Source organism: Embiotoca jacksoni, unplaced genomic scaffold (genome assembly GCF_022577435.1).
Source record: "Embiotoca jacksoni isolate LCO1_2020_lvr unplaced genomic scaffold, fEmbJac1.0.p SCAF_156, whole genome shotgun sequence".
Classification (NCBI taxonomy): Eukaryota; Metazoa; Chordata; class Actinopteri; family Embiotocidae; genus Embiotoca; species Embiotoca jacksoni.
Window position 1 is genome coordinate 1 of NW_027185292.1, and position 23,824 is coordinate 23,824.

The 23,824-nt window shown below is 44.1% G+C and overlaps 2 protein-coding genes across 3 annotated transcripts; both read left to right on the plus strand.

Annotated features, from left to right (window-relative positions):
* Positions 1-10,384: 10,384 nt before the first annotated feature.
* Positions 10,385-17,047, plus strand: socs2 (suppressor of cytokine signaling 2). Its single transcript, XM_069149915.1, has 3 exons — positions 10,385-10,818; positions 12,433-12,644; positions 13,905-17,047. Exons 2-3 carry the CDS (start codon positions 12,518-12,520, stop codon positions 14,375-14,377), a joined length of 600 nt encoding a protein of 199 aa, XP_069006016.1. The 5' UTR covers positions 10,385-10,818; positions 12,433-12,517; the 3' UTR covers positions 14,378-17,047.
* Positions 17,048-17,752: 705 nt separating this feature from the next.
* On the plus strand, positions 17,753-21,563 carry cradd (CASP2 and RIPK1 domain containing adaptor with death domain). Of its 2 annotated transcripts, none has more exons than XM_069149917.1 (2): positions 17,753-18,182; positions 19,129-19,925. In XM_069149917.1, the coding sequence occupies exons 1-2, from the start codon at positions 17,885-17,887 to the stop codon at positions 19,329-19,331; spliced, it is 501 nt and encodes a 166-aa protein (XP_069006018.1). In that variant the 5' UTR covers positions 17,753-17,884; the 3' UTR covers positions 19,332-19,925. The 2 variants fall into 2 exon arrangements, with proteins under 2 accessions (XP_069006018.1, XP_069006017.1); XM_069149916.1 differs by lacking the exon at positions 19,129-19,925 and adding an exon at positions 21,020-21,563 and having other exon boundaries at positions 17,760-18,182.
* The last annotated feature ends 2,261 nt before the right edge of the window (positions 21,564-23,824 follow it).

The following is a 23,824-nucleotide window of genomic DNA, read 5'->3' on the forward strand; positions in this document are numbered from 1 at the left end:
GTGTGTGTTTCTGTGTGTGTTTCTGTGTGTGTTTCTGTGTGTGTGTTTCTGTGTGTGTGTTTCTGTGTGTGTTTCTGTGTGTGTGTTTCTGTGTGTGTGTTTCTGTGTGTGTTCTGTGTGTGTTTCTGTGTGTGTGTTTCTGTGTGTGTGTTTCTGTGTGTGTTTCTGTGTGTGTGTTTCTGTGTGTGTTTCTGTGTGTGTTTCTGTGTGTGTGTTTCTGTGTGTGTGTTTCTGTGTGTGTTTCTGTGTGTGTGTTTCTGTGTGTGTTTCTGTGTGTGTGTTTCTGTGTGTGTTTCTGTGTGTGTGTTTCTGTGTGTGTTTCTGTGTGTGTGTTTCTGTGTGTGTGTTTCTGTGTGTGTGTTTCTGTGTGTGTGTTTCTGTGTGTGTGTTTCTGTGTGTGTTTCTGTGTGTGTGTTTCTGTGTGTGTTTCTGTGTGTGTGTTTCTGTGTGTGTGTTTCTGTGTGTGTGTGTTCTGTGTGTGTGTGTTTCATGTGTGTGTGTTTCTGTGTGTGTTTCTGTGTGTGTGTGTTTCTGTGTGTGTTTCTGTGTGTGTGTTCTGTGTGTGTTTCTGTGTGTGTGTTTCTGTGTGTGTGTTTCTGTGTGTGTTTCTGTGTGTGTGTGTTTCTGTGTGTGTGTTTCTGTGTGTGTGTTTCTGTGTGTGTTTCTGTGTGTGTGTTTCTGTGTGTGTTTTCTGTGTGTGTGTTTCTGTGTGTGTGTTTCTGTGTGTGTGTTTCTGTGTGTGTGTTTCTGTGTGTGTGTTTCTGTGTGTGTGTTTCTGTGTGTTGTGTTTCTGTGTGTGTGTTTCTGTGTGTGTGTTTCTGTGTGTGTGTTTCTGTGTGTGTTTCTGTGTGTGTGTTTCTGTGTGTGTGTTTCTGTGTGTGTTTCTGTGTGTGTGTTTCTGTGTGTGTTTCTGTGTGTGTGTTTCTGTGTGTGTGTTTCTGTGTGTGTTTCTGTGTGTGTGTTTCTGTGTGTGTGTTTCTGTGTGTGTTTCTGTGTGTGTTTCTGTGTGTGTGTTTCTGTGTGTGTGTTTCTGTGTGTGTTTCTGTGTGTGTGTTTCTGTGTGTGTGTTTCTGTGTGTGTTTCTGTGTGTGTGTTTCTGTGTGTGTGTTTCTGTGTGTGTTTCTGTGTGTGTGTTTCTGAGTGTGTTTCTGTGTGTGTTTCTGTGTGTGGTTTTCTGTGTGTGTGTTTCTGTGTGTGTTTCTGTGTGTGTTTCTGTGTGTGTGTTTCTGTGTGTGTTTCTGTGTGTGTTTCTGTGTGTGTTTCTGTGTGTGTTTCTGTGTGTGTGTTTCTGTGTGTGTTCTGGTGTGTGTGTTTCTGTGTGTGTGTTTCTGTGTGTGTTCTGTGTGTGTTTCTGTGTGTGTGTTTCTGTGTGTGTGTTTCTGTGTGTGTGTTTTCTGTGTGTGTTTCTGTGTGTGTGTTCTGTGTGTGTGTTTCTGTGTGTGTGTTTCTGTGTGTGTTTCTGTGTGTGTTTCTGTGTGTGTGTTTCTGTGTGTGTGTTTCTGTGTGTGTTTCTGTGTGTGTGTTTCTGTGTGTGTTTCTGTGTGTGTTTCTGTGTGTTTCTGTTGTTTCTGTGTGTGTTTCTGTGTGTGTGTTTCTGTGTGTGTTTCTGTGTGTGTTTCTGTGTGTGTGTGTTTCTGTGTGTGTTTCTGTGTGTGTTTCTGTGTGTGTTTCTGTGTGTGTTTCTGTGTGTGTGTTTCTGTGTGTGTTTCTGTGTGTGTGTTTCTGTGTGTGTGTTTCTGTGTGTGTGTTTCTGTGTGTGTGTTTCTGTGTGTGTGTTTCTGTGTGTGTTTTCTGTGTGTGTGTTTCTGTGTGTGCGTTTCTGTGTGTGTGTTTCTGTGTGTGTGTTTCTGTGTGTGTGTTCTGTGTGTGTGTTTCTGTGTGTGTGTTTCTGTGTGTGTGTTTCTGTGTGTGTGTTTCTGTGTGTGTTTCTGTGTGTGTGTTTCTGTGTGTGTGTTTCTGTGTGTGTGTTTCTGTGTGTGTGTTTCTGTGTGTGTTTCTGTGTGTGTGTTTCTGTGTGTGTGTTTCTGTGTGTGTTTCTGTGTGTGTGTTTCTGTGTGTGTTTCTGTGTGTGTGTTTCTGTGTGTGTGTTTCTGTGTGTGTGTTTCTGTGTGTGTGTTTCTGTGTGTGTGTTTCTGTGTGTGTTTCTGTGTGTGTGTTTCTGTGTGTGTGTTTCTGTGTGTGTGTTTCTGTGTTGTGTGTTTCTGTGTGTGTGTTTCTGTGTGTGTGTTTCTGTGTGTGTGTTTCTGTGTGTGTTTCTGTGTGTGTGTTTCTGTGTGTGTGTTTCTGTGTGTGTGTTTCTGTGTGTGTGTTGTCTGTGTGTGTGTTTCTGTGTGTGTTTCTGTGTGTGTGTTTCTGTGTGTGTTTCTGTGTGTGTGTTTCTGTGTGTGTGTTTCTGTGTGTGTGTTTCTGTGTGTGTTTCTGTGTGTGTGTTTCTGTGTGTGTGTTTCTGTGTGTGTTTCTGTGTGTGTTTCTGTGTGTGTGTTTCTGTGTGTGTGTTTCTGTGTGTGTTTCTGTGTGTGTGTTTCTGTGTGTGTGTTTCTGTGTGTGTTCTTCTGTGTGTGTGTTTCTGTGTGTGTGTTTCTGTGTGTGTGTTTCTGTGTGTGTTTCTGTGTGTGTGTTTCTGTGTGTGTTTCTGTGTGTGTTTTCTGTGTGTGTGTTTCTGTGTGTGTTTCTGTGTGTGTGTTCTCTGTGTGTGTTTCTGTGTGTGTGTTTCTGTGTGTGTGTTTCTGTGTGTGTGTTTCTGTGTGTGTGTTTCTGTGTGTGTGTTTCTGTGTGTGTGTTTCTGTGTGTGTGTTTCTGTGTGTGTGTTTCTGTGTGTGTTTCTGTGTGTGTTTCTGTGTGTGTGTTTCTGTGTGTGTGTTTCTGTGTGTGTTTCTGTGTGTGTTTCTGTGTGTGTTTCTGTGTGTGTGTTTCTGTGTGTGTGTTTCTGTGTGTGTTTTCTGTGTGTGTTTTCTGTGTGTGTGTTTCTGTGTGTGTTTCTGTGTGTGTTTCTGTGTGTGTGTTTCTGTGTGTGTTTCTGTGTGTTGTGTTTCTGTGTGTGTGTTTCTGTGTGTGTTTCTGTGTGTGTTTCTGTGTGTGTGTTTCTGTGTGTGTGTTTCTGTGTGTGTTTCTGTGTGTGTGTTTCTGTGTGTGTGTTTCTGTGTGTGTTTCTGTGTGTGTGTTTCTGTGTGTGTTTCTGTGTGTGTTTCTGTGTGTGTGTTTCTGTGTGTGTTCTGTGTGTGTTTCTGTGTGTGTGTTTCTGTGTGTGTTTCTGTGTGTGTGTTTCTGTGTGTGTGTTTCTGTGAGTGTTTCTGTGTGTGTGTTTCTGTGTGTGTTTCTGTGTGTGTGTTTCTGTGTGTGTGTTTCTGTGTGTGTTTCTGTGTGTGTGTTTCTGTGTGTGTTTCTGTGTGTGTTTCTGTGTTGTGTTTCTGTGTGTGTGTTTCTGTGTGTGTTTCTGTGTGTGTGTTTCTGTGTGTGTGTTTCTGTGTGTGTGTTTCTGTGTGTGTTTCTGTGTGTGTGTTTCTGTGTGTGTTTCTGTGTGTGTGTTTCTGTGTGTGTGTTTCTGTGTGTGTGTTTCTGTGTGTGTGTTTCTGTGTGTGTTTTCTGTGTGTGTGTTTCTGTGTGTGTGTTTCTGTGTGTGTGTTTCTGTGTGTGTGTTTCTGTGTGTGTGTTTCTGTGTGTGTGTTTCTGTGTGTGTGTTTCTGTGTGTGTGTTTCTGTGTGTGTTTCTGTGTGTGTGTTTCTGTGTGTGTGTTTCTGTGTGTGTTTCTGTGTGTGTGTTTCTGTGTGTGTTTCTGTGTGTGTGTTTCTGTGTGTGTTTTCTGTGTGTGTGTTTCTGTGTGTGTGTTTCTGGTGTGTGTTTCTGTGTGTGTGTTTCTGTGTGTGTTTCTGTGTGTGTGTTTCTGTGTGTGTGTTTCTGTGTGTGTTTCTGTGTGTGTGTTTCTGTGTGTGTGTTTCTGTGTGTGTTTCTGTGTGTGTTTCTGTGTGTGTGTTTCTGTGTGTGTGTTTCTGTGTGTGTTTCTGTGTGTGTGTTTCTGTGTGTGTTTCTGTGTGTGTGTTTCTGTGTGTGTTTCTGTGTGTGTTTCTGTGTGTTGTTTCTGTGTGTGTGTTTCTGTGTGTGTGTTTCTGTGTGTGTGTTTCTGTGTGTGTGTTTCTGTGTGTGTTTCTGTGTGTGTTTCTGTGTGTGTGTTTCTGTGTGTGTGTGTTTCTGTGTGTGTGTTTCTGTGTGTGTGTTTCTGTGTGTGTTTCTGTGTGTGTGTTTCTGTGTGTGTGTTTCTGTGTGTGTTTCTGTGTGTGTGTTTCTGTGTGTGTGTTTTCTGTGTGTGTGTTTCTGTGTGTGTGTTTCTGTGTGTGTGTTTCTGTGTGTGTGTTTCTGTGTGTGTTTCTGTGTGTGTGTTTCTGTGTGTGTTTCTGTGTGTGTGTTCTGTGTGTGTGTTTCTGTGTGTGTTTCTGTGTGTGTGTTTCTGTGTGTGTGTTTCTGTGTGTGTGTTTCTGTGTGTGTTTCTGTGTGTGTGTTCTGTGTGTGTGTTCTGTGTGTGTTTCTGTGTGTTGTTTCTGTGTGTGTGTTTCTGTGTGTGTTTCTGTGTGTGTTTCTGTGTGTGTGTTTCTGTGTGTGTGTTTCTGTGTGTGTGTTTCTGTGTGTGTTTCTGTGTGTGTTTCTGTGTGTGTTTCTGTGTGTTCTGTGTGTGTTTCTGTGTGTGTGGTTCTGTGTGTGTGTTTCTGTGTGTGTTTCTGTGTGTGTGTTTCTGTGTGTGTTTCTGTGTGTGTGTTTCTGTGTGTGTTTCTGTGTGTGTGTTTCTGTGTGTGTGTTTCTGTGTGTGTTTCTGTGTGTGTGTTTCTGTGTGTGTTTCTGTGTGTGTGTTTCTGTGTGTGTGTTTCTGTGTGTGTGTTTCTGTGTGTGTTTCTGTGTGTGTTTCTGTGTGTGTTTCTGTGTGTGTGTTTCTGTGTGTGTGTTTCTGTGTGTGTGTTTCTGTGTGTGTTTCTGTGTGTGTTTCTGTGTGTGTTTCTGTGTGTGTTTCTGTGTGTGTTTCTGTGTGTGTTTTCTGTGTGTGTGTTTCTGTGTGTGTGTTTCTGTGTGTGTTTTCTGTGTGTGTCGTTTCTGTGTGTGTTTCTGTGTGTGTTTCTGTGTGTGTTTCTGTGTGTGTGTTTCTGTGTGTGTTTCTGTGTGTGTTTCTGTGTGTGTGTTTCTGGTGTGTGTGTTTCTGTGTGTGTGTTTCTGTGTGTGTGTTTCTGTGTGTGTTTCTGTGTGTGTTTCTGTGTGTGTGTTTCTGTGTGTGTGTTTCTGTGTGTGTGTTTCTGTGTGTGTGTTTCTGTGTGTGTTTCTGTGTGTGTGTTTCTGTGTGTGTGTTTCTGTGTGTGTGTTTCTGTGTGTGTTTCTGTGTGTGTGTTTCTGTGTGTGTGTTTCTGTGTGTGTGTGTTTCTGTGTGTGTGTTTCTGTGTGTGTGTTTCTGTGTGTGTTTCTGTGTGTGTGTTTCTGTGTGTGTGTTTCGTGTGTGTTCTGTGTGTGTTTCTGTGTGTGTTTCTGTGTGTGTGTTTCTGTGTGTGTTGTTTCTGTGTGTGTGTTTCTGTGTGTGTTTCTGTGTGTGTGTTTCTGTGTGTGTGTTTCTGTGTGTGTGTTTCTGTGTGTGTTTCTGTGTGTGTGTTTCTGTGTGTGTGTTTCTGTGTGTGTGTTTCTGTGTGTGTTTTCTGTGTGTGTGTGTTTCTGTGTGTGTTTCTGTGTGTGTGTTCTGTGTGTGTGTTTCTGTGTGTGTGTTTCTGTGTGTGTGTTTCTGTGTGTGTGTTTCTGTGTGTGTGTTTCTGTGTGTGTTTCTGTGTGTGTGTTTCTGTGTGTGTGTTTCTGTGTGTGTGTTTCTGTGTGTGTGTTTCTGTGTGTGTTTCTGTGTGTGTTTTCTGTGTGTGTGTTTCTGTGTGTGTGTTCTGTGTGTGTTTCTGTGTGTGTGTTCTGTGTGTGTGTTTCTGTGTGTGTGTTTCTGTGTGTGTGTTTCTGTGTGTGTTTCTGTGTGTGTTTCTGTGTGTGTGTTTCTGTGTGTGTGTTTCTGTGTGTGTGTTTCTGTGTGTGTTTCTGTGTGTGTGTTTCTGTGTGTGTTTCTGTGTGTGTTTCTGTGTGTGTGTTTCTGTGTGTGTGTTTCTGTGTGTGTGTTTCTGTGTGTGTGTTCTGTGTGTGTGTTTCTGTGTGTGTGTTTCTGTGTGTGTTTCTGTGTGTGTTTCTGTGTGTGTGTTTCTGTGTGTGTTTCTGTGTGTGTGTTTCTGTGTGTGTGTTTCTGTGTGTGTGTTTCTGTGGTGTGTTTCTGTGTGTGTGTTTCTGTGTGTGTGTTTCTGTGTGTGTCTGTTTTCTGTGTGTGTTTCTGTGTGTGTGTTTCTGTGTGTGTGTTTCTGTGTGTGTTTCTGTGTGTGTTTCGTGTGTGTGTTTCTGTGTGTGTTTCTGTGTGTGTGTTTCTGTGTGTGTGTTTCTGTGTGTGTTTCTGTGTGTGTTTCTGTGTGTGTGTTTCTTGTGTGTTTGTGTGTTTCTGTGTGTGTGTTTCTGTGTGTGTGTTTCTGTGTGTGTGTTTCTGTGTGTGTTTCTGTGTGTGTGTTTCTGTGTGTGTGTTTCTGTGTGTGTGTTTCTGTGTGTGTGTTTCTGTGTGTGTGTTTTCTGTGTGTGTTTTCTGTGTGTGTTTCTGTGTGTGTGTTTCTGTGTGTGTTTCTGTGTGTGTGTTTCTGTGTGTGTGTTTCTGTGTGTGTGTTTCTGTGTGTGTTTCTGTGTGTGTGTTCTGTGTGTGTTTCTGTGTGTGTTTCTGTGTGTGTTTCTGTGTGTGTGTTTCTGTGTGTGTGTTTCTGTGTGTGTGTTTCTGTGTGTGTGTTTCTGTGTGTGTTTTCTGTGTGTGTGTTTCTGTGTGTGTGTTTCTGTGTGTGTGTTTCTGTGTGTGTGTTTCTGTGTGTGTTGTGTTTCTGTGTGTGTTTCTGTGTGTGTGTTTCTGTGTGTGTTTCTGTGTGTGTGTTTCTGTGTGTGTGTTTCTGTGTGTGTGTTTCTGTGTGTGTTTCTGTGTGTGTGTTTCTGTGTGTGTGTTTCTGTGTGTGTTGTTTCTGTGTGTGTGTTTCTGTGTGTGTGTTTCTGTGTGTGTGTTTCTGTGTGTGTGTTTCTGTGTGTGTGTTTCTGTGTGTGTTTCTGTGTGTGTGTTTCTGTGTGTGTGTTTCTGTGTGTGTGTTTCTGTGTGTGTGTTTCTGTGTGTGTGTTTCTGTGTGTGTGTTTCTGTGTGTGTGTTTCTGTGTGTGTGTTTCTGTGTGTGTGTTTCTGTGTGTGTGTTTCTGTGTGTGTTTCTGTGTGTGTGTTTCTGTGTGTGTTTCTGTGTGTGTGTTTCTGTGTGTGTGTTTCTGTGTGTGTGTTTCTGTGTGTGTTTCTGTGTGTGTGTTTTCTGTGTGTGTGTTTCTGTGTGTGTTTCTGTGTGTGTGTTTCTGTGTGTGTGTTTCTGTGTGTGTTTCTGTGTGTGTTTCTGTGTGTGTGTTTCTGTGTGTGTGTTTCTGTGTGTTGTTTTCTGTGTGTGTGTTTCTGTGTGTGTGTTTCTGTGTGTGTGTTTCTGTGTGTGTGTTTCTGTGTGTGTGTTTCTGTGTGTGTTGTGTGTGTTTCTGTGTGTGTTTCTGTGTGTGTGTTTCTGTGTGTGTGTTTCTGTGTGTGTTTCTGTGTGTGTGTTTCTGTGTGTTGTGTTTTCTGTGTGTGTTTCTGTGTGTGTGTTTCTGTGTGTGTGTTTCTGTGTGTGTTTCTGTGTGTGTTTCTGTGTGTGTGTTTCTGTGTGTGTGTTTCTGTGTGTGTTTTCTGTGTGTGTGTTTCTGTGTGTGTGTTTCTGTGTGTGTGTTTCTGTGTGTGTTTCTGTGTGTGTTTCTGTGTGTGTGTTTCTGTGTGTGTTTCTGTGTGTGTGTTTCTGTGTGTGTGTTTCTGTGTGTGTTTTCTGTGTGTGTGTTTCTGTGTGTGTGTTTCTGTGTGTGTGTTTCTGTGTGTGTTTCTGTGTGTGTGTTTTCTGTGTGTGTGTTTCTGTGTGTGTGTTTCTGTGTGTGTTTCTGTGTGTGTGTTTCTGTGTGTGTGTTTCTGTGTGTGTTTCTGTGTGTGTGTTTCTGTGTGTGTGTTTCTGTGTGTGTGTTTCTGTGTGTGTGTTTCTGTGTGTGTGTTTCTGTGTGTGTGTTTCTGTGTGTGTGTTTCTGTGTGTGTTTCTGTGTGTGTGTTTCTGTGTGTGTTTCTGTGTGTGTGTTTCTGTGTGTGTGTTTCTGTGTGTGTGTTTCTGTGTGTGTTTCTGTGTGTGTGTTTCTGTGTGTGTTTCTGTGTGTGTGTTTCTGTGTGTGTGTTTCTGTGTGTGTGTTTCTGTGTGGTTTCTGTGTGTGTGTTCTCTGTGTGTGTGTTTCTGTGTGTGTGTTTCTGTGTGTGTGTTTCTGTGTGTGTGTTTCTGTGTGTGTTTCTGTGTGTGTGTTTCTGTGGTGTGTTTCTGTGTGTGTGTTTCTGTGTTGTGTGTGTTTCTTCTGTGTGTGTGTTTCTGTGTGTGTTTCTGTGTGTGTTTCTGTGTGTGTGTTTCTGTGTGTGTGTTTCTGTGTGTGTGTTTCTGTGTGTGTGTTTCTGTGTGTGTTTCTGTGTGTGTGTTTCTGTGTGTGTTTCTGTGTGTGTGTTTCTGTGTGTGTGTTTCTGTGTGTGTTTCTGTGTGTGTGTTGTGTTTCTGTGTGTGTTTCTGTGTGTGTGTTTCTGTGTGTGTGTTTCTGTGTGTGTTTCTGTGTGTGTGTTTCTGTGTGTGTTTCTGTGTGTGTGTTTCTGTGTGTGTGTTTCTGTGTGTGTTTCTGTGTGTGTGTTTCTGTGTGTGTGTTTCTGTGTGTGTGTTTCTGTGTGTGTTTCTGTGTGTGTGTTTCTGTGTGTGTGTTTCTGTGTGTGTGTTTCTGTGTGTGTGTTTCTGTGTGTGTGTTTCTGTGTGTGTGTTTCTGTGTGTGTTTTCTGTGTGTGTTTCTGTGTGTGTGTTTCTGTGTGTGTGTTCTGTGTGTGTGTTTCTGTGTGTGTGTGTGTTCTGTGTGTGTGTTTCTGTGTGTGTGTTTCTGTGTGTGTGTTTCTGTGTGTGTTTCTGTGTGTGTGTTTCTGTGTGTGTTCTGTTGTGTGTGTTTCTGTGTGTGTGTTTCTGTGTGTGTTTCTGTGTGTGTGTTTCTGTGTGTGTTTCTGTGTGTGTTTCTGTGTGTGTGTTTCTGTGTGTGTTTCTGTGTGTGTGTTTCTGCTGTGTGTTTCTGTGTGTGTTTCTGTGTGTGTGTTTCTGTGTGTGTGTTTCTGTGTGTGTGTTTCTGTGTGTGTTTCTGTGTGTGTGTTTCTGTGTGTGGTTTCTGTGTGTGTTTCTGTGTGTGTGTGTTTCTGTGTGTGTGTTTCTGTGTGTGTTTCTGTGTGTGTGTTTCTGTGTGTGTTTCTGTGTGTGTTTCTGTGTGTGTGTTTCTGTGTGTGTGTTTCTGTGTGTGTGTTTCTGTGTGTGTGTTTCTGTGTGTGTGTTTCTGTGTGTGTTTCTGTGTGTGTGTTTCTGTGTGTGCTGTGTGTTTCTGTGTGTGTGTTTCTGTGTGTGTTTCTGTGTGTGTGTTTCTGTGTGTGTTTCTGTGTGTGTTTCTGTGTGTGTGTTTCTGTGTGTGTGTTTCTGTGTGGTGTTTCTGTGTGTGTGTTTCTGTGTGTGTTTCTGTGTGTGTGTTTCTGTGTGTGTTTCTGTGTGTGTGTTTCTGTGTGTGTGTTTCTGTGTGTGTGTTTCTGTGTGTGTTGTGTGTTTCTGTGTGTGTGTTTCTGTGTGTTGTGTGTTTCTGTGTGTGTGTTTTCTGTGTGTGTTTCTGTGTGTGTGTTGTGTTTCTGTGTGTGTTTCTGTGTGTGTGTTTCTGTGTGTGTGTTTCTGTGTGTGTTTCTGTGTGTGTTTCTGTGTGTGTGTTTCTGTGTGTTGTGTTTCTGTGTGTGTGTTTCTGTGTGTGTTTCTGTGTGTGTGTTTCTGTGTGTGTGTTTCTGTGTGTGTTTCTGTGTGTGTGTGTTTCTGTGTTGCTGTTTCTGTGTGTGTGTTTCTGTGTGTGTGTTTCTGTGTGTGTTTCTGTGTGTGTGTTTCTGTGTGTGTGTATCTGTGTGTGTGTATCTGTGTGTTGTGTGTGTGTGTATCTGTGTGAGTGTGTGTGTATTCTGTGTGTGTGTGTGTGTGTGTGTGTGTGTGTGTGTGTGTGTGTGTGTGTGTGTGTGTGTGTGTGTGTGTCCAGTTCCTGGGAACGTGGGGACATTATGTCCTCACTATAATCCAACGGGGGACCAGTTTTCCTGTTTTCAGGGTTCCGACCTGGTTTCAGGGTTCGGGTCAGATCCCAGTTCTGGTTCTGGTACTGGTATCGGGGGATTAACGGGTCCTCGAAGGGACAGAAGGACAGACCTCGTGTGTTTCGGTCCACCTTAAATCTGTCCTCGCGCACCACGTGACCGTGTTCCTGGAAAGTTCCTGGAAACGCTTCTTTTGTGTTGATGCTGATATCAGTTCATCGGCCGGACTCGGAGCTGGCAGCTCGGCGACGGACGGACGGTTGGACGCGGTTCGGGACGGACTCGGTGTTTTTGGGTCTCGGCGGGAAACGGGAACCTGTCGGTGTTTGTTGTGACTGCAGCTGACTGACGGCTGGAAGCGGAGGCTGGGACCGCTCACACCCGCCATTTGTGACGGAGGACAGAGAGAGGAGGACGGGGAGCAGAGACCCGGGGAATGGAGCCTGTCTCCGGGTTTGGACTCTGAAGGTTCCGCCGGCATGCCGGGCTGTCTGCAGAGGACGAACCGGCGCTGCCGCCTCTGAGCCGCCGGTCTCCGGGGACAGCTAGCAGCTAGCTCGGACAGCCGCCTGTCAGGTGAGTCCGGTGGGATCTGTCAGTCAACATGTCACCGCTCAGTGACAGCAGGAGGTGCATCAGACAGGTGAGGAGCGGAGCAGAACCACCAGAGTCCACCTGGAGCACCTGCAGCGACACCTGGCCCCAAATCCATTTATAGTTCCAGAGGGAAATGGACAAACTGTCACTTTACGCCGAACTCTATTCAAAATTCTCGCAATTTTACTTCTTCTTCAGACCTGAGATGAACAAACCGGTTTCTAAACTAAATTATACCTTTATAATGTTTTTTACAGTTCATTGTTCAATTCCGCTCAAAAGAATAAATTCTCCAGGTTTCATTTATGGTCAGATAAATGTTTTCACTTGAAGCCAGAGAATCTGTCAGGTTACCCCAAACTCGATTCAAATTTCCGTTGATTTCCTGCTCCTCCGTGGCCTCTGGCGTTCAGTCCTGCTTAAATACATAAAATTATATTTTTCCCTGTTTTTTTACTACACACTTTTGAATTCCGCTGACAAGAACCAACGTAACAAGCGATATTTGTTCTCAGAATTAAACTTCCAGTCGGTCTCCTGTTTGTCTGTGAATGTCTGTTCATCAGAGACCACAGCCAACACGTCATCACACATGTAACAGACAGTTAATGAGACACACGACGTTGAAAAGCACCTGTCCTGCCTTAAATCGATCATTTTCTTCCAGCGAACAATAGGAAAAACAGATACGTCCCGCCAAATCTTATTGAAAGATCCTGTAATTTTAGTTTCCTCTGTGGTCGGTTAGAGTATAAATATTTCAGGCAAAAAAATCTGACATGTGAATCCCACTCTTAAATTCTGCACACAAGCATAAACTCTTTATTTAAAGATGGATAGATTCTCTAGCAGTAAAACCATTCCAAGCCAAAGTCAATTCAAAATTCTGTCAATTTAAGTTTTCTGTGTGCAAAAACCACAATTATTATGTTTGTTCTTAATATTACAATTATAGATTTCACAAACCGGATGTTATTAAGATATCTATTATCAATCGGCACTGATCAGTAACACGAGGTGGTTTATTACACGTTTAATCCTTGTATAGCACCTGAACCACCGTCTGCTCCTCACTCTTGTTTTTTTATAGAACACAAAACTTTTTTTTCTCCCACCAGATTCCATTCAGAATTCTAACAATTTAAGGTCGACTTGTCTGTTTCCCGCTTTGTCTCAGTGGGAAACGCTGGAGCAGCCAAACACACTGGAAAAAAAGCTGCGTTATGTAAAGGGATGTGATGTTAACAAAGGACTTTGTTGTGACACAATGCAAACAGCTACAGATGTATTATTCTGTTACGCCCACAGAGCTTCCACAGACGGTTATTTCATTTTACCACGATTTTTAGTTTTATTTACTCCAATTATATTCTCAGTTAGTCTTTAAAAATGTTTGAAAAATACAAAACAAAAGTGTTTTCAGGTCCGAAGTTGCTGCTTCAGATGTATTATTTTGTCCAAAGATATTCAGGTTTAAATTGTCAGATTTTTGAATGGAGTCTGGTGTGAGAGGAAAGTGTCTCTCCTTGCTTTATTGTTTTATGGCTCACGTGAACTGAACGGCTGTAATAATGGATGTCGTTACATTTCCAGGAGTGTGTAAAGATTTCCGAGGTGAACGGCGTCCTCCATGTCTGAGCTGTCCGTCTGAAGGCGGGCCGAAGGTTGGACCTGTCCAATGACCTGCCAGTCCTCCGAGTCCACGGAAACCATCGAGGGTGACAGACGAGCCGACGACAACTCCAGAGCTGTGGAATCGGATGAGAGCCGCATCGCCTCGGCCATGAAGGACCTCAGGAACACAGGTGGGCGGGGGGGCAGAGAGGTGGAGAGGTTCAGCTTCCTGTTGGACTTCCTGTCTCTCTAACTTCCTGTAAAACTTCCCGTCTCTCCAACGTCCTGTTGGGCGTCCCACCGTCACGTGGCGGGACGCCCCGTCATGCAGTCAAACCAACTCGTAGGAACTCTGACTTCCTGTCTGACTTCCTGTCTGATGTCCTGTCTGACTTCCTGTCTGCCTGACTTTCTGTCTGTCTGACTTCCTGTCTAACTTCCTGCCTTACTGACTTCCTGTCTGTCTGACTTCCTGCCTGACTGACTTCCTGTCTGTCTGACTTCCTGTCTGCCTGACTTCCTGCCTGACTGACTTCCTGTCTGTCTGACTTCCTGTCTGCCTGACTTCCTGTCCGCCTGACTTCCTGTCTGTCTGACTTCCTGTCTGCCTTACTTCCTGCCTGACTGACTTCCTGTCTGCCTGACTTCCTGTCTGTCTGTCTGACTTCCTGTCTGACTGACTTCCTGTCTGCCTGACTTCCTGCCTGACTGTCTGCCTGGCTTCCTGTGTGCCTGACTTCCTGCCTGACTGACTTCCTGTCTGCCTGACTGACTTCCTGTCTGCCTGGCTTCCTGTCTGCCTGACTTCCTGCCTGACTGACTTCCTGTCTGCCTGACTTCCTGTCTGTCTGACTTCCTGTCTGTCTGACTTCCTGCCTGACTGACTTCCTGCCTGATTGACTTCCTGTCTGCCTGACTTCCTGTCTGTCTGCCTGACTTCCTGCCTGACTGACTTCCTGACTGACTTCCTGTCTGTCTGACTTCCTGTCTGCCTGACTTCCTGCCTGACTGACTTCCTGTCTGTCTGACTTCCTGTCTGTCTGACTTCCTGCCTGCCTGACTTCCTGCCTGACTGACTTCATGTCTGCCTGACTTCCTGCCTGACTGACTTCCTGTCTGCCTGACTTCCTGCCTGACTGACTTCCTGCCTGCCTGACTTCCTGCCTGACTGACTTCCTGCCTGCCTGACTTCCTGCCTGACTGACTTCCTGACTGACTTCCTGTCTGTCTGACTTCCTGTCTGCCTGACTTCCTGCCTGACTGACTTCCTGACTGACTTCCTGCCTGACTGACTTCATGTCTGCCTGACTTCCTGCCTGACTGACTTCCTGTCTGCCTGACTTCCTGTCTGACTGACTTCCTGTCTGCCTGACTTCCTGCCTGACTGACTTCCTGTCTGCCTGACTTCCTGTCTGCCTGACTTCCTGTCTGTCTGACTTCCTGTCTCTCAGGTTGGTACTGGGGCAGTCTGACGGCTAACGAAGCCAAAGAGATCCTGCAGGACGCCTCTGAGGGGACCTTCCTGGTGCGGGACAGCTCTCAGCGCGACTACCTGTTCACCATCTCGGCGATGACGTCAGCGGGTCCCACGAACCTGCGGATCGAGTACAAACACGGGAAGTTCAAGCTGGACTCGGTGGTTCTGGTGAAGCCCAAACTGAAGCAGTTCGACAGCGTGGTGCACCTGGTGGAGCACTACGTCCAGCTGTCCTGGACCAACGACAAGGCGGCGAACTCTCAGCCGGCGCCGGCGCCGACCAACGGGACGGTCCAGCTGCTGCTCACCCGGCCGGTTTACACCGTGTTGCCGCCGCTGCAGCACCTCTGTCGCATCGCCATCAACCGCAGGACGCGGCAGGTCCAGAACCTCCCGCTGCCCAACCGGCTGAAGGACTACCTGACGGACTACGCCTACAACGTGTAGAGAACACGCCCACCGGGGCCACCTGACCGGATCAATCCCATCATGCACTGCTCCTACGAGGCAAATGGACGTGAAATAAGCAGCAGGACGTTCGGATGACGTGAAAGTCACCCGTTGGTACCGCCGGCCCGCCGGGTGGTCCTGAATGGCAGCGAACACCTGAGGTTCGGCGGGACGCCCCGTCACGCGGCCAAACCAGCTCATAGAAACTCGTAGCTAAAATGGCAAAATGCAAATATACAAAAAGAAAACCCTAAAACGTTTGGTCCTGAGGAGCAACTACAACAAACACAAAACGAGAACGAACGGCGTCGGCAGAGTTCACGCAGAGTTCACGCAGAGTTCACGCAGAGTTCACGCAGAGTTCACGCAGAGTTCACGCAGAGTTTCTGATGTACCTCAAAGTTAGCAATAGAGCTAGCCTTAGCTAACATAGCTACTGTTAGCCTAGCCACCGTAGCCAGTCTGATTATTAGAAAGTGATGACATCATAAAAACATCATCGTAGAACATTAAGCACACATCTGTTTTAGTATTCACCATAAACACACTGAATAACTGGTGACTGTCGTCAGCTGATTCCTCCCAGCGATGTGATTGGTGGAGACCTTTCTCACTTCCTGGTAAATGTCATCGTCAGAGTGACGGAGTCTCTTTGATCTTCAGATACATCAGGAACTCTCCAGAAACTCGTCGACATTTCTTCACTTTTACTGCTTCATAAATCTGTAAATCTGTGAAACTGTCGCCCGGAGCAAAGTTACGTAACGTCTTACTGACAGAAACAAAACTGTCCCCGCCGGTCCTACCTGTAAACACGGGAGACGGAGCCCTCTGATTGGCCGGCGGACGGCCTGTGTTGGTGAGTCGAGGTTCCCTGATCGATGGAAAACAAACAGCTGCTGCGACTTGTTGTTGGTTTCATGTGAATCCGTGGAGGTTTGACCTCTGTGGACTTTGACCCCGCCGGGTGTCGCACGCCGCAGCTCAGAGCCAATCACGTCACAGTATCACACGCATGTTAACGCTACGCCGTGGAACTGAAACTCACATATTCACAGCTCAGAACCCCTCATTCTTACCTCCGTGTGTATGGAAACCATCTAACCAGACTCCATTCAAAAATGTTTTATTTTTAGGGTTCCTCGTTAACTGTCAACTATCATCACCTGGTAGAACGTCAAATCTGAGTCTCTTTGAAAACTTGGTCACCAAGTGAACTCGGCACATATTGGGTCAGATTAAAGTCCAGATCAGAATTTTCTTACAATTTAATTTATTTTAAAAGTTTATTTAATTCGCGTGGAAATGCACAAAAAAATTGACCGGTGAATTTTTACTTTTCAGAACTAAATTCTGACTCTTCTGTTTGTGTGGAGATCATTCAACCAAAGTCTGTTCAAAAATCTTTTGTTTTTAGAATTCCAGGTCAAAAGTCAACTAGTTGTTGCTAACTAGTAGTTAACTAGTAGCTCCTACTGGAACGTAAAATAAAAATGATTTTACTCATTTTGACCTCAAAGTTTTAACTGAATTCTAAGTCTTCCCATCTGTTTGGAGACCATTAACCAGACTCCATTAAAAAAAATCTTTCATTTTTTGTTTTCCTTGTTAATTGTTAACTATTAACACCTGCTGGAACATAAATTATGAAAACTTGCAGTCATCTCTTAAATTCAGCTCATATTTGTTTCATTGAGTCCGACTCTATTTCATAAAAATGTTAATTAATTTACTGAGTCTGCTGTTCCATGGTTACAAATGTAACTACTGTTCTATGAAATCACATAAATGACCTGTTAGATTCAAACTGAACATTTAATTATCCCTAAATCAATAACTACATTTCTGAAGCGACATTAACATGTAGCTAACATTTAGCATCATTTGTTTACGCTTCATGTTTATTGATTCCTTTCAGAATCGTTAATAATCGATCGATCTGAACATCCCGACATTGAGCCTCTTGTTTCACCCGTAACGACTCGGCCATGTCGGTGGCACTCTTCCAGGTCTGTTTTTAAGGGGGCGGGGCCGCCGAGGTCACGTGGTCCGCTCAGGTAAAGGGGGCGTGTCCCGCTTCGGTTCGTCTCTGACGTGTTCCTGTCCTCCGGTCGGTCGGTGAAGAGAGGGAGCGCTTGTTTTCTGCTTCAGCTGCGGTTTCACGGTGAACAGCGGCCGCTTGTTTCCGCAGTGAATAAATCTTGTGGAGCTCTGAGGCTGTTTGTACGTAACGCAGCTGCGTTTTCTAGAGATATTTATTGATTGTGTCACACTGTGTTCTGGTACGTTTTGTAAAGAAGCTGCAGAAGCGTTTCCTCGTTCCGCCTGTGAACTGTAACGTTAATCAGATCCGAGGTCATTAAAACTTCGACATGGTGCTGCATCGAGACTTTTATTTTCCCGACTCCTTTCTAGGTCGTCAGCCGCCATTTATTCTTTATTTACTCACAGATGAGTTTTATTGAAACCCAAAAACATTTAATAACTTAAGTGTTTTCTTATATTTCATGTGCTTAAAAGCCAAAAGCTAAATTTAATTTCATCAGCTGTTGATTTTCATTTTGATGTGGTTATCTCATATTTTGTCCACATCCTCCTTTGTGACAGAAAAAAAGAAATAAGTGAAATTTAAGGAATAAACACCAAATAAATAATGAACACACTACATAGCTTAATAACATGCTTCATCATTGTGCTGTTGGTATAAACCTGCATCATCTCACTGGGTCGTTGTATTTCACATTATCTGCATCGACATTTCCGCCAAACCCCACAGACAAATCTTTGTGATTTACAATTCTTGGTTTAATTCTTAAGTGTTAAAAATTTATTTTTGACATTTTGCCTCCTTTGTGGTCTTCTGGTGAATTCTGCACCATATTTTATAAACCATAAAGACTTCTTCCAAATTTAAACCGTCCTGAAACCCGTTTTCTTCAGTATGGAAAGTATCCAACTTAACTATTGAAATTTGACTTTTCATTGACATATTAAGTTTTCATGTTTTTTATAGCATACAATTAGAACTTTTAAACGACTCAAGGTCTTCTCACCACTTCGGCACACATTTATCACCAAATATCCCTTTGTGATCTCTAAACATGATGTTTATTAGACTGTTTGTTACTGCCCAGCGTCGTACAAACCGGAAGTAGTCTGTATAAAACGCACTAGTTTTCTTCAAATACATTTACCTGGTGTAATAAATGTACACCGAATTCATACCTGACCGATACTAAATCAATAAATCCAGTTGTTTTATAATTATTTATAATTCTTCCGGTAAATTTCACTAAACTTTCAATGAAAACTGAGGTTAGCTTCAGCAGAACGTTTGTTCCGCTTCTCGTGTTTCCAGTCGGACACAATAACATTGAGGGAACTATTTTTTTCCCCCCGGTTAATAGTTGTCTCACAGGACTAGCCAGGATGAGTAATCCTGCTAGTTGAGTGTGAGATAACTAGGTTGGTTTACGGAGGTGTTAAAGGCAGCCAGCTGCTGAAATGGACCCGGAACACAAAGCGGTGCTCCGGAAACACCGGCTGGAAGTGTCCGGGCAGCTACTGGTCAGCGACTCCATCGTTCCGTTTCTGTACCAGGAGGACATTTTGACGGACGCCCAGGTGGAGGACATCGAGTCGCAGCGGACCGACCGACAGAAGAGTCTGAAGCTGCTGGACCTGCTGCCGAGCCGCGGCCCGCGGGCCTTCAGCGCCTTCCTGCGGTCTCTGCACGACTTCGGCTGGATCCGAGACCGACTGCTGCTGGAGCTTCAGAACCCACCTGGACCACAAACCACAGGTGAGACCAGGGCGGGGGGATAGCTGTTGTAGAATTCCTTCTGGACCACTTCTGTCCAGGTCCAGGTCCAGGACTACGTCCAGGTCCAGGTCCAGATCTAGGACCTGGACCTGGTCCAGATGAACTCAGATACTTTAAGACGATTTAAAACCAGTTTCCTTGAAGGAAGTTTCTGGTTATCAATAATTCCCAGAAAGAAACAAACCAGCAGCAGTTTGTTGTCATAGAAACATGACACGTGTCTCCTTTACAGAACATCTCGGTTCTGGATCAGAACTAATAATCGATACATAATCAAATGTGCTGATTGTGTGATTTCTGCCTGCGGAGCGTCTGCAGGAGGAAACTTCCATCTGTGGTCGGAGGTTTTTATCAGAAACGACGTCAGCGAGCGGAAAGTTCCGGGAAGAAACTCCAGGATTTAAAACAAGGCTTTTATTTATGATCATCGCTGAATCATTTATTGAAATTAAAGTTCTGAAATTGGAATATTTAGGGATAAAATTTTAAACTAAAAGTTTTGTTTTGTAGTCAATCAGAATTTGGAATAGATCGTAATTTAGATTAAAGACGTTAATGGGATTAAATTGTTGGATTAAAAATTGTGACGCAATACTAAATTCTGCTGAAAATTTGAAACAACAAATGAATTTGAGAAAAAAAAATTACAATTCCAAGATGATCATCAAAAAATATAAAATTTGTGTAAAACTCACAAATAGAAAACCTGCAACTTCATTCAGTTTCCAGTCGATATTTTAATGAAATCAGTCTGATTATGGGATTAAATAAAATATAAAAATACATAATATACATCAAAGTGAGGAATTGGACTAAAAAGTCTAAATTGTCATTATAAATTGTGATTAAAGTGTAGATGTTTGATTTAGCAGCAGCTGTTGATTTTGATGAGCGTCAGCTGATCGATCAGTGATTCTGACTTCAGGAATCAGATCATGTGACCGACGTCTCAGATGGCTGACGGGATCCCTGGAAAGCAGAAGGCTGGCAATACAACACAGAGGGGGGGCGGGGGGGAGACACCCCCCCCACGCTGGAGGGTTTCCAGCCTCTTTATCTGCAGCTCCACCTGAACAGTCGTTTCCTGTGAATCTCACGACGACACGACGAAGAAGCTCCGACTTCTAATGAACTTCATCTTTTCTTTTCATCGAGCCGTCGACTCTTTTCTTCCTCAAACAAAGTTTCAGGACTCGTTTCCAAGAACTCTCCATCCCGGTTTATTGGTCGCGTTCGAAGACGCTGACTCACTTTTCCTGGAAAAACCCTGAAAGCAGGGAAGCAGTTCTGAGAAGAATCTCCCGGATCAGCTGGAATCCATCTTTAACTCCAACACACTTCAACCTTCAACAGTCAACACGGATGTTTTACTTTATTTCAACAGTTTCTTCTCAGTATTTCGACTTCTGTCTTCAAATCCAGACTCTTTAAAAGTTGTCTGAAAGATTCAATAAAAACACTAAACTTAAGTTCAGAATATAAACTTTATTCTTTGAATGTCTCATTGTTACTTCAGAAGTTTAAATTAATTTCTTCTTTTGTTCCTAAAAATTGTATTTTATTACGGTAATTTCATCTTAAAATTTTATTTAAAATTGTATACGTTAATCTTAAAACGCTGACTTCTATCAAAACAAATCTGGTGTTCATCTCAAAAATAAAGTTTAATCTCATTTCAGATTTTAAACCTCAAATTTTCTCACATCAGCTTCAATATTTTTTTTATCACAATTCTTCTTTTCTTTTTAAAATGTATGTAAATTTCCAAATTACTTTTTTTTAAATTCCAATATTATTATGTTAATTTCATTGTTTGTAAAAAAAATTTTACCCTCAATTTTATAACAAAAGTCATAAATCTGAAGTTGAAAGATTTAATGGGCCAATTACTCAATAATGAAAACATCCAGAACAACAGCTGTTGATAAATTAACATTAAGGTCAAAGGTCAAAGTTCAGTTATTTAACAGTTTTATCTCTACAAACTCTTTTATTCTGCAGTTTGCTATTTCTTAAAATCGGTGTTTTTTTGAATGAACCCTGGTGGTCTCCGTCAGCTGACCACGGTGACACCAAGTAGTTGTTTGTTGTTCTGAGCTACATTCTGTTTGTCCTGACGTCCTCGTCGCCGTGGTAATTTCAGTTCCCGGTATCGGTTGGTCGGCGGGGGGGCTGCTCTGTTTGGGCTACGTTCATTGGACGACAACGTCAACAACAAACTACTGAAAAAAAATACTACGACTTCGCTCGTGGTCAACGTGTCGCAACCGACGCGCTGCGGTGGAGTTTTAGGTCACTGGAACAGGAAGTGGTCCGTTCATCTACCGGAAACAAACAAGGACCATTAGTTTGGTGGCAGATTAAATAAACAACAACAAAATCAAACATTCACAGATTTCATTTTGAAATAAAAGACAGAAAAATATAAACACATATCAGAATTTCAGATTTATTTCTGTTTTGACATAAAATATATGATCAGCAATTATGTCTTAAGATTTTTTAAATCATAAATTTGAAATAAAATGTTGATATAAAATTCAGGCTCAGATAAATAACACTTTTAAAATCCAATTTAGATTCAGTTCCAAAACTTAAGATAGAAATCTGATTTCCGAGATCAAATGTTAATGTAATTTGGGGAAAAAAAATTAACATCTGATATGAAAATCCAAATTTTTAGATAAAAATAAGAAACGAAAACTAAAATCTGAATGTTTTCTATAAAAAAAAGTTCATACAGAGAAATTAAAATTTGAAATGTTTTTGGATCAAATGTTTGAGATGATGTCGTCATGAATGTTTTGTTCCTGCAGACGTCGTCCGACTGCCGGACTCGCTGCTCCGGAAGGTTCCTTCGGACCGGGAGTTGTCCCGGCTGGCGTCCCGGCTGGGAGCCGAGTGGGAGGCGGTGCTGATGGACCTGGGTCTGTCCGCCGAGGCCTTGTTCCGCTGCCGGGCCGATCACAGCCTCAGCACTCATGGGGCGGTTCTGGCCGGTCTGGTTCAGTGGCGCCGGTCTGAAGGGAAGACGGCGACGGTCTGCAGGCTACTGGAGAGTCTGAGGGCCGCCGACGTCCATCCGTCGGTTCTGGAGTCGGTTCTGATGTGACTTTAAATCAAACTTTGTTTGATTCCTTCTTCATCTGTTTGTGAACACAGTCGACCCCCCCCGCCCCCCACAACCCCCACCCTCCACACACCCACACACCTGAGCACACACACACACACAAACACCCCCCCCCCCCCCACACACAAACACCCCCACACACACACACACAAACACCCCCCCCCACACACACAAACACCCCCACACACACACACACACACAAACACCCCCCCCCACATACACACGCGCCCCCCCCCCCCCCCCCCCCCACACACACACACACACAGAAGTTGACTTTTGTGCTCAAAAACACAACTACACAGTCAGCAAGTCAAATCGGGAAAACTCGGGAACACTTGGGAACTCATGAACATTCAGGAACATTGAGAAACATTCAGGAACATTGAGAAACATTGAGGAACATTGAAATATTGAGGAACATTGAAATATTGAGGAACATTCAGGAACATTGAGGAACATTCAGGAACATTGAGAAACATTGAGGAACATTCAGGAGCATTGAGGAACATTGAAATACTGAGGAACATTGAGGAACATTGAAACACTGAGGAACATTGAGGAACATTGAAACACTGAGGAACATTGAGGGACATTGAGGAACATTGAAACATTGAGGAACATTGGAACGTTGAAACATTGAGGAACATTGAAACATTGAGAAACGTTGAGGAACATTGAGGAACGTTGAGGAATATTGAGGAACATTGAGGAACGTTGAGGAACATTGGAACATTGAAACATTGAAACATTGAGGAACGTTGAGGAACATTGGAACATTGAAACATTGACGAACGTTGAGGAACATTGGAACATTGAGGAACATTGGAACATTAAGGAACGTTGAGGAACATTGGAACATTGAAACATTGATGAACGTTGAGGAACATTGAAACATTAAGGAACGTTTATCAGCATCAGTGAAGAACATTCAGGATTTTAATCTGACATTAATGTTGACAATAAAATCAGAAAGCTGAGATTAAAAATAAACTTTAAAAAAATGTAAAAGTTGCCTCAATGCCTATGATGGCGCCGCGTTAGCGGCAGCCTGTCGCAGCAGCCCCCCCCCCCCCCCCCCCGAGTGTGTTGTTATTAGTATTTTTAAGTCTTTCTCCTCTTCGGAGTTGTTTTGTTTTTTCTTCTCTCGTGTGTTAAGTTAACGGTCCGTAATGGACCGTAATTTTTCCACGTTTCTGGTTGGGGGCTCTGTTATTGTTTACTCGCGTGATCAGCTGATCGCGCTGAGTAGACCTCTACTGCTGCTGCCCGGAGCGAGGCCTGAGATCCCCGTTGAACTTCGGAGAAGACGGCGGGGTTACAGAGCTGGAGCTAAGATGAAGGCGGAAAGGAGGAAATATAAACCATCGGTACCGGAGATCTTAATGAGGAACGTGAGGTCGTTGGTCAACAAGACGGACGAGCTCGGCGCTGGTAAAGACCCAGAGAGAGTACCGGGAGTGCAGCATCATGTGTTTCACCGAGACATGGCTGCACTCACATCTCCCGGACCACAGCGCGGCCGTACCCGGCTTCAGGACTGTTCAGGGGGACGGAGACGTTGTTCAGAGCGGTAAGAAGAAAGGTGGAGGGATTGAAGTCTATGTGAACGAGAGGTGGTGTAATCCCGACCACATGTGTGTGAAGGAACGTTTCTGTAGCCCGGACATTGAACTTCTAGCCGTGGGGATGCGTCCTTATTATTTACCGAGGGAGTTCACGTCCGCCATTGTTATCGCTGTGTACGTTCCTCCATCAGCTGACGTAGAGGCAGCAGTGGACACCATCCACTCCACTGTGTCCAAACTGCAGACTCAGCATCCCGGTGCATTTTTGTTAGTTACTGGAGACTTTAACCAGTCTGGATAAAGTACTGCCAACTTTGCACCAGTATGTGAACTGCCCCACCCGGAACAATAAAACTCTGGACTTACTGTATGCTAATGCCATGGATGCATTCAGTACTACTGCCCCCCCCCCCCCCCTTGGTAGATCAGACCACAACCTGGTCCTGCTGACACCAAAGTATGTCCCCCTGGTGCAGAGGCAGCCTGTGACCACCAGGACTGTGAGGAGGTGGACACAGGAGGCTAAAGACGCCCTGCAGGACTGCTTTGAGTCCACGGACTGGGATGTGCTGTTTGGACCACATGGGGAGGACATCAACAGCAGGACGGACTGTATCACAGAATACATCAAATTCTGTGAACACACCACCGTACCATCCCGGACTGTAAAATGCTTCCCCAACAATAAACCGTGGATCACCAGTGACCTGAAGGTGCTTCTTAATAAGAAGAAAGCAGCCTTCAGGTCTGGGGACAGGGACGAGCTCAGGAGAGTGCAGCGCCACCTGAAGGAGAAGCTCAGGGAGTGCAAGGACTGGAGAGGAACAACCAGGGGGAACCTGGAGAGGAACAACCAGGGGGAACCTGGAGAGGTCCAATGAGCTAAACTGTTTCTTCAACAGGTTTAGTTCACCGCCCTCATCTGT

What these genes read in the sequence shown, in the direction of transcription:
- socs2 (XM_069149915.1), top strand. Translation starts at nt 12,518, where the DNA reads ATGACCTGCCAGTCCTCCGAGTCCACGGAAACCATCGAGGGTGACAGA. An exon ending in GAAGGACCTCAGGAACACAG is followed by an intron (nt 12,645 to 13,904) that starts GTGGGCGGGGGG and finishes CCTGTCTCTCAG; the next exon opens with GTTGGTACTGGGGCAGTCTG.
- cradd (XM_069149916.1), top strand. Translation starts at nt 17,885, where the DNA reads ATGGACCCGGAACACAAAGCGGTGCTCCGGAAACACCGGCTGGAAGTG. An exon ending in ACCTGGACCACAAACCACAG is followed by an intron (nt 18,183 to 21,019) that starts GTGAGACCAGGG and finishes TTGTTCCTGCAG; the next exon opens with ACGTCGTCCGACTGCCGGAC.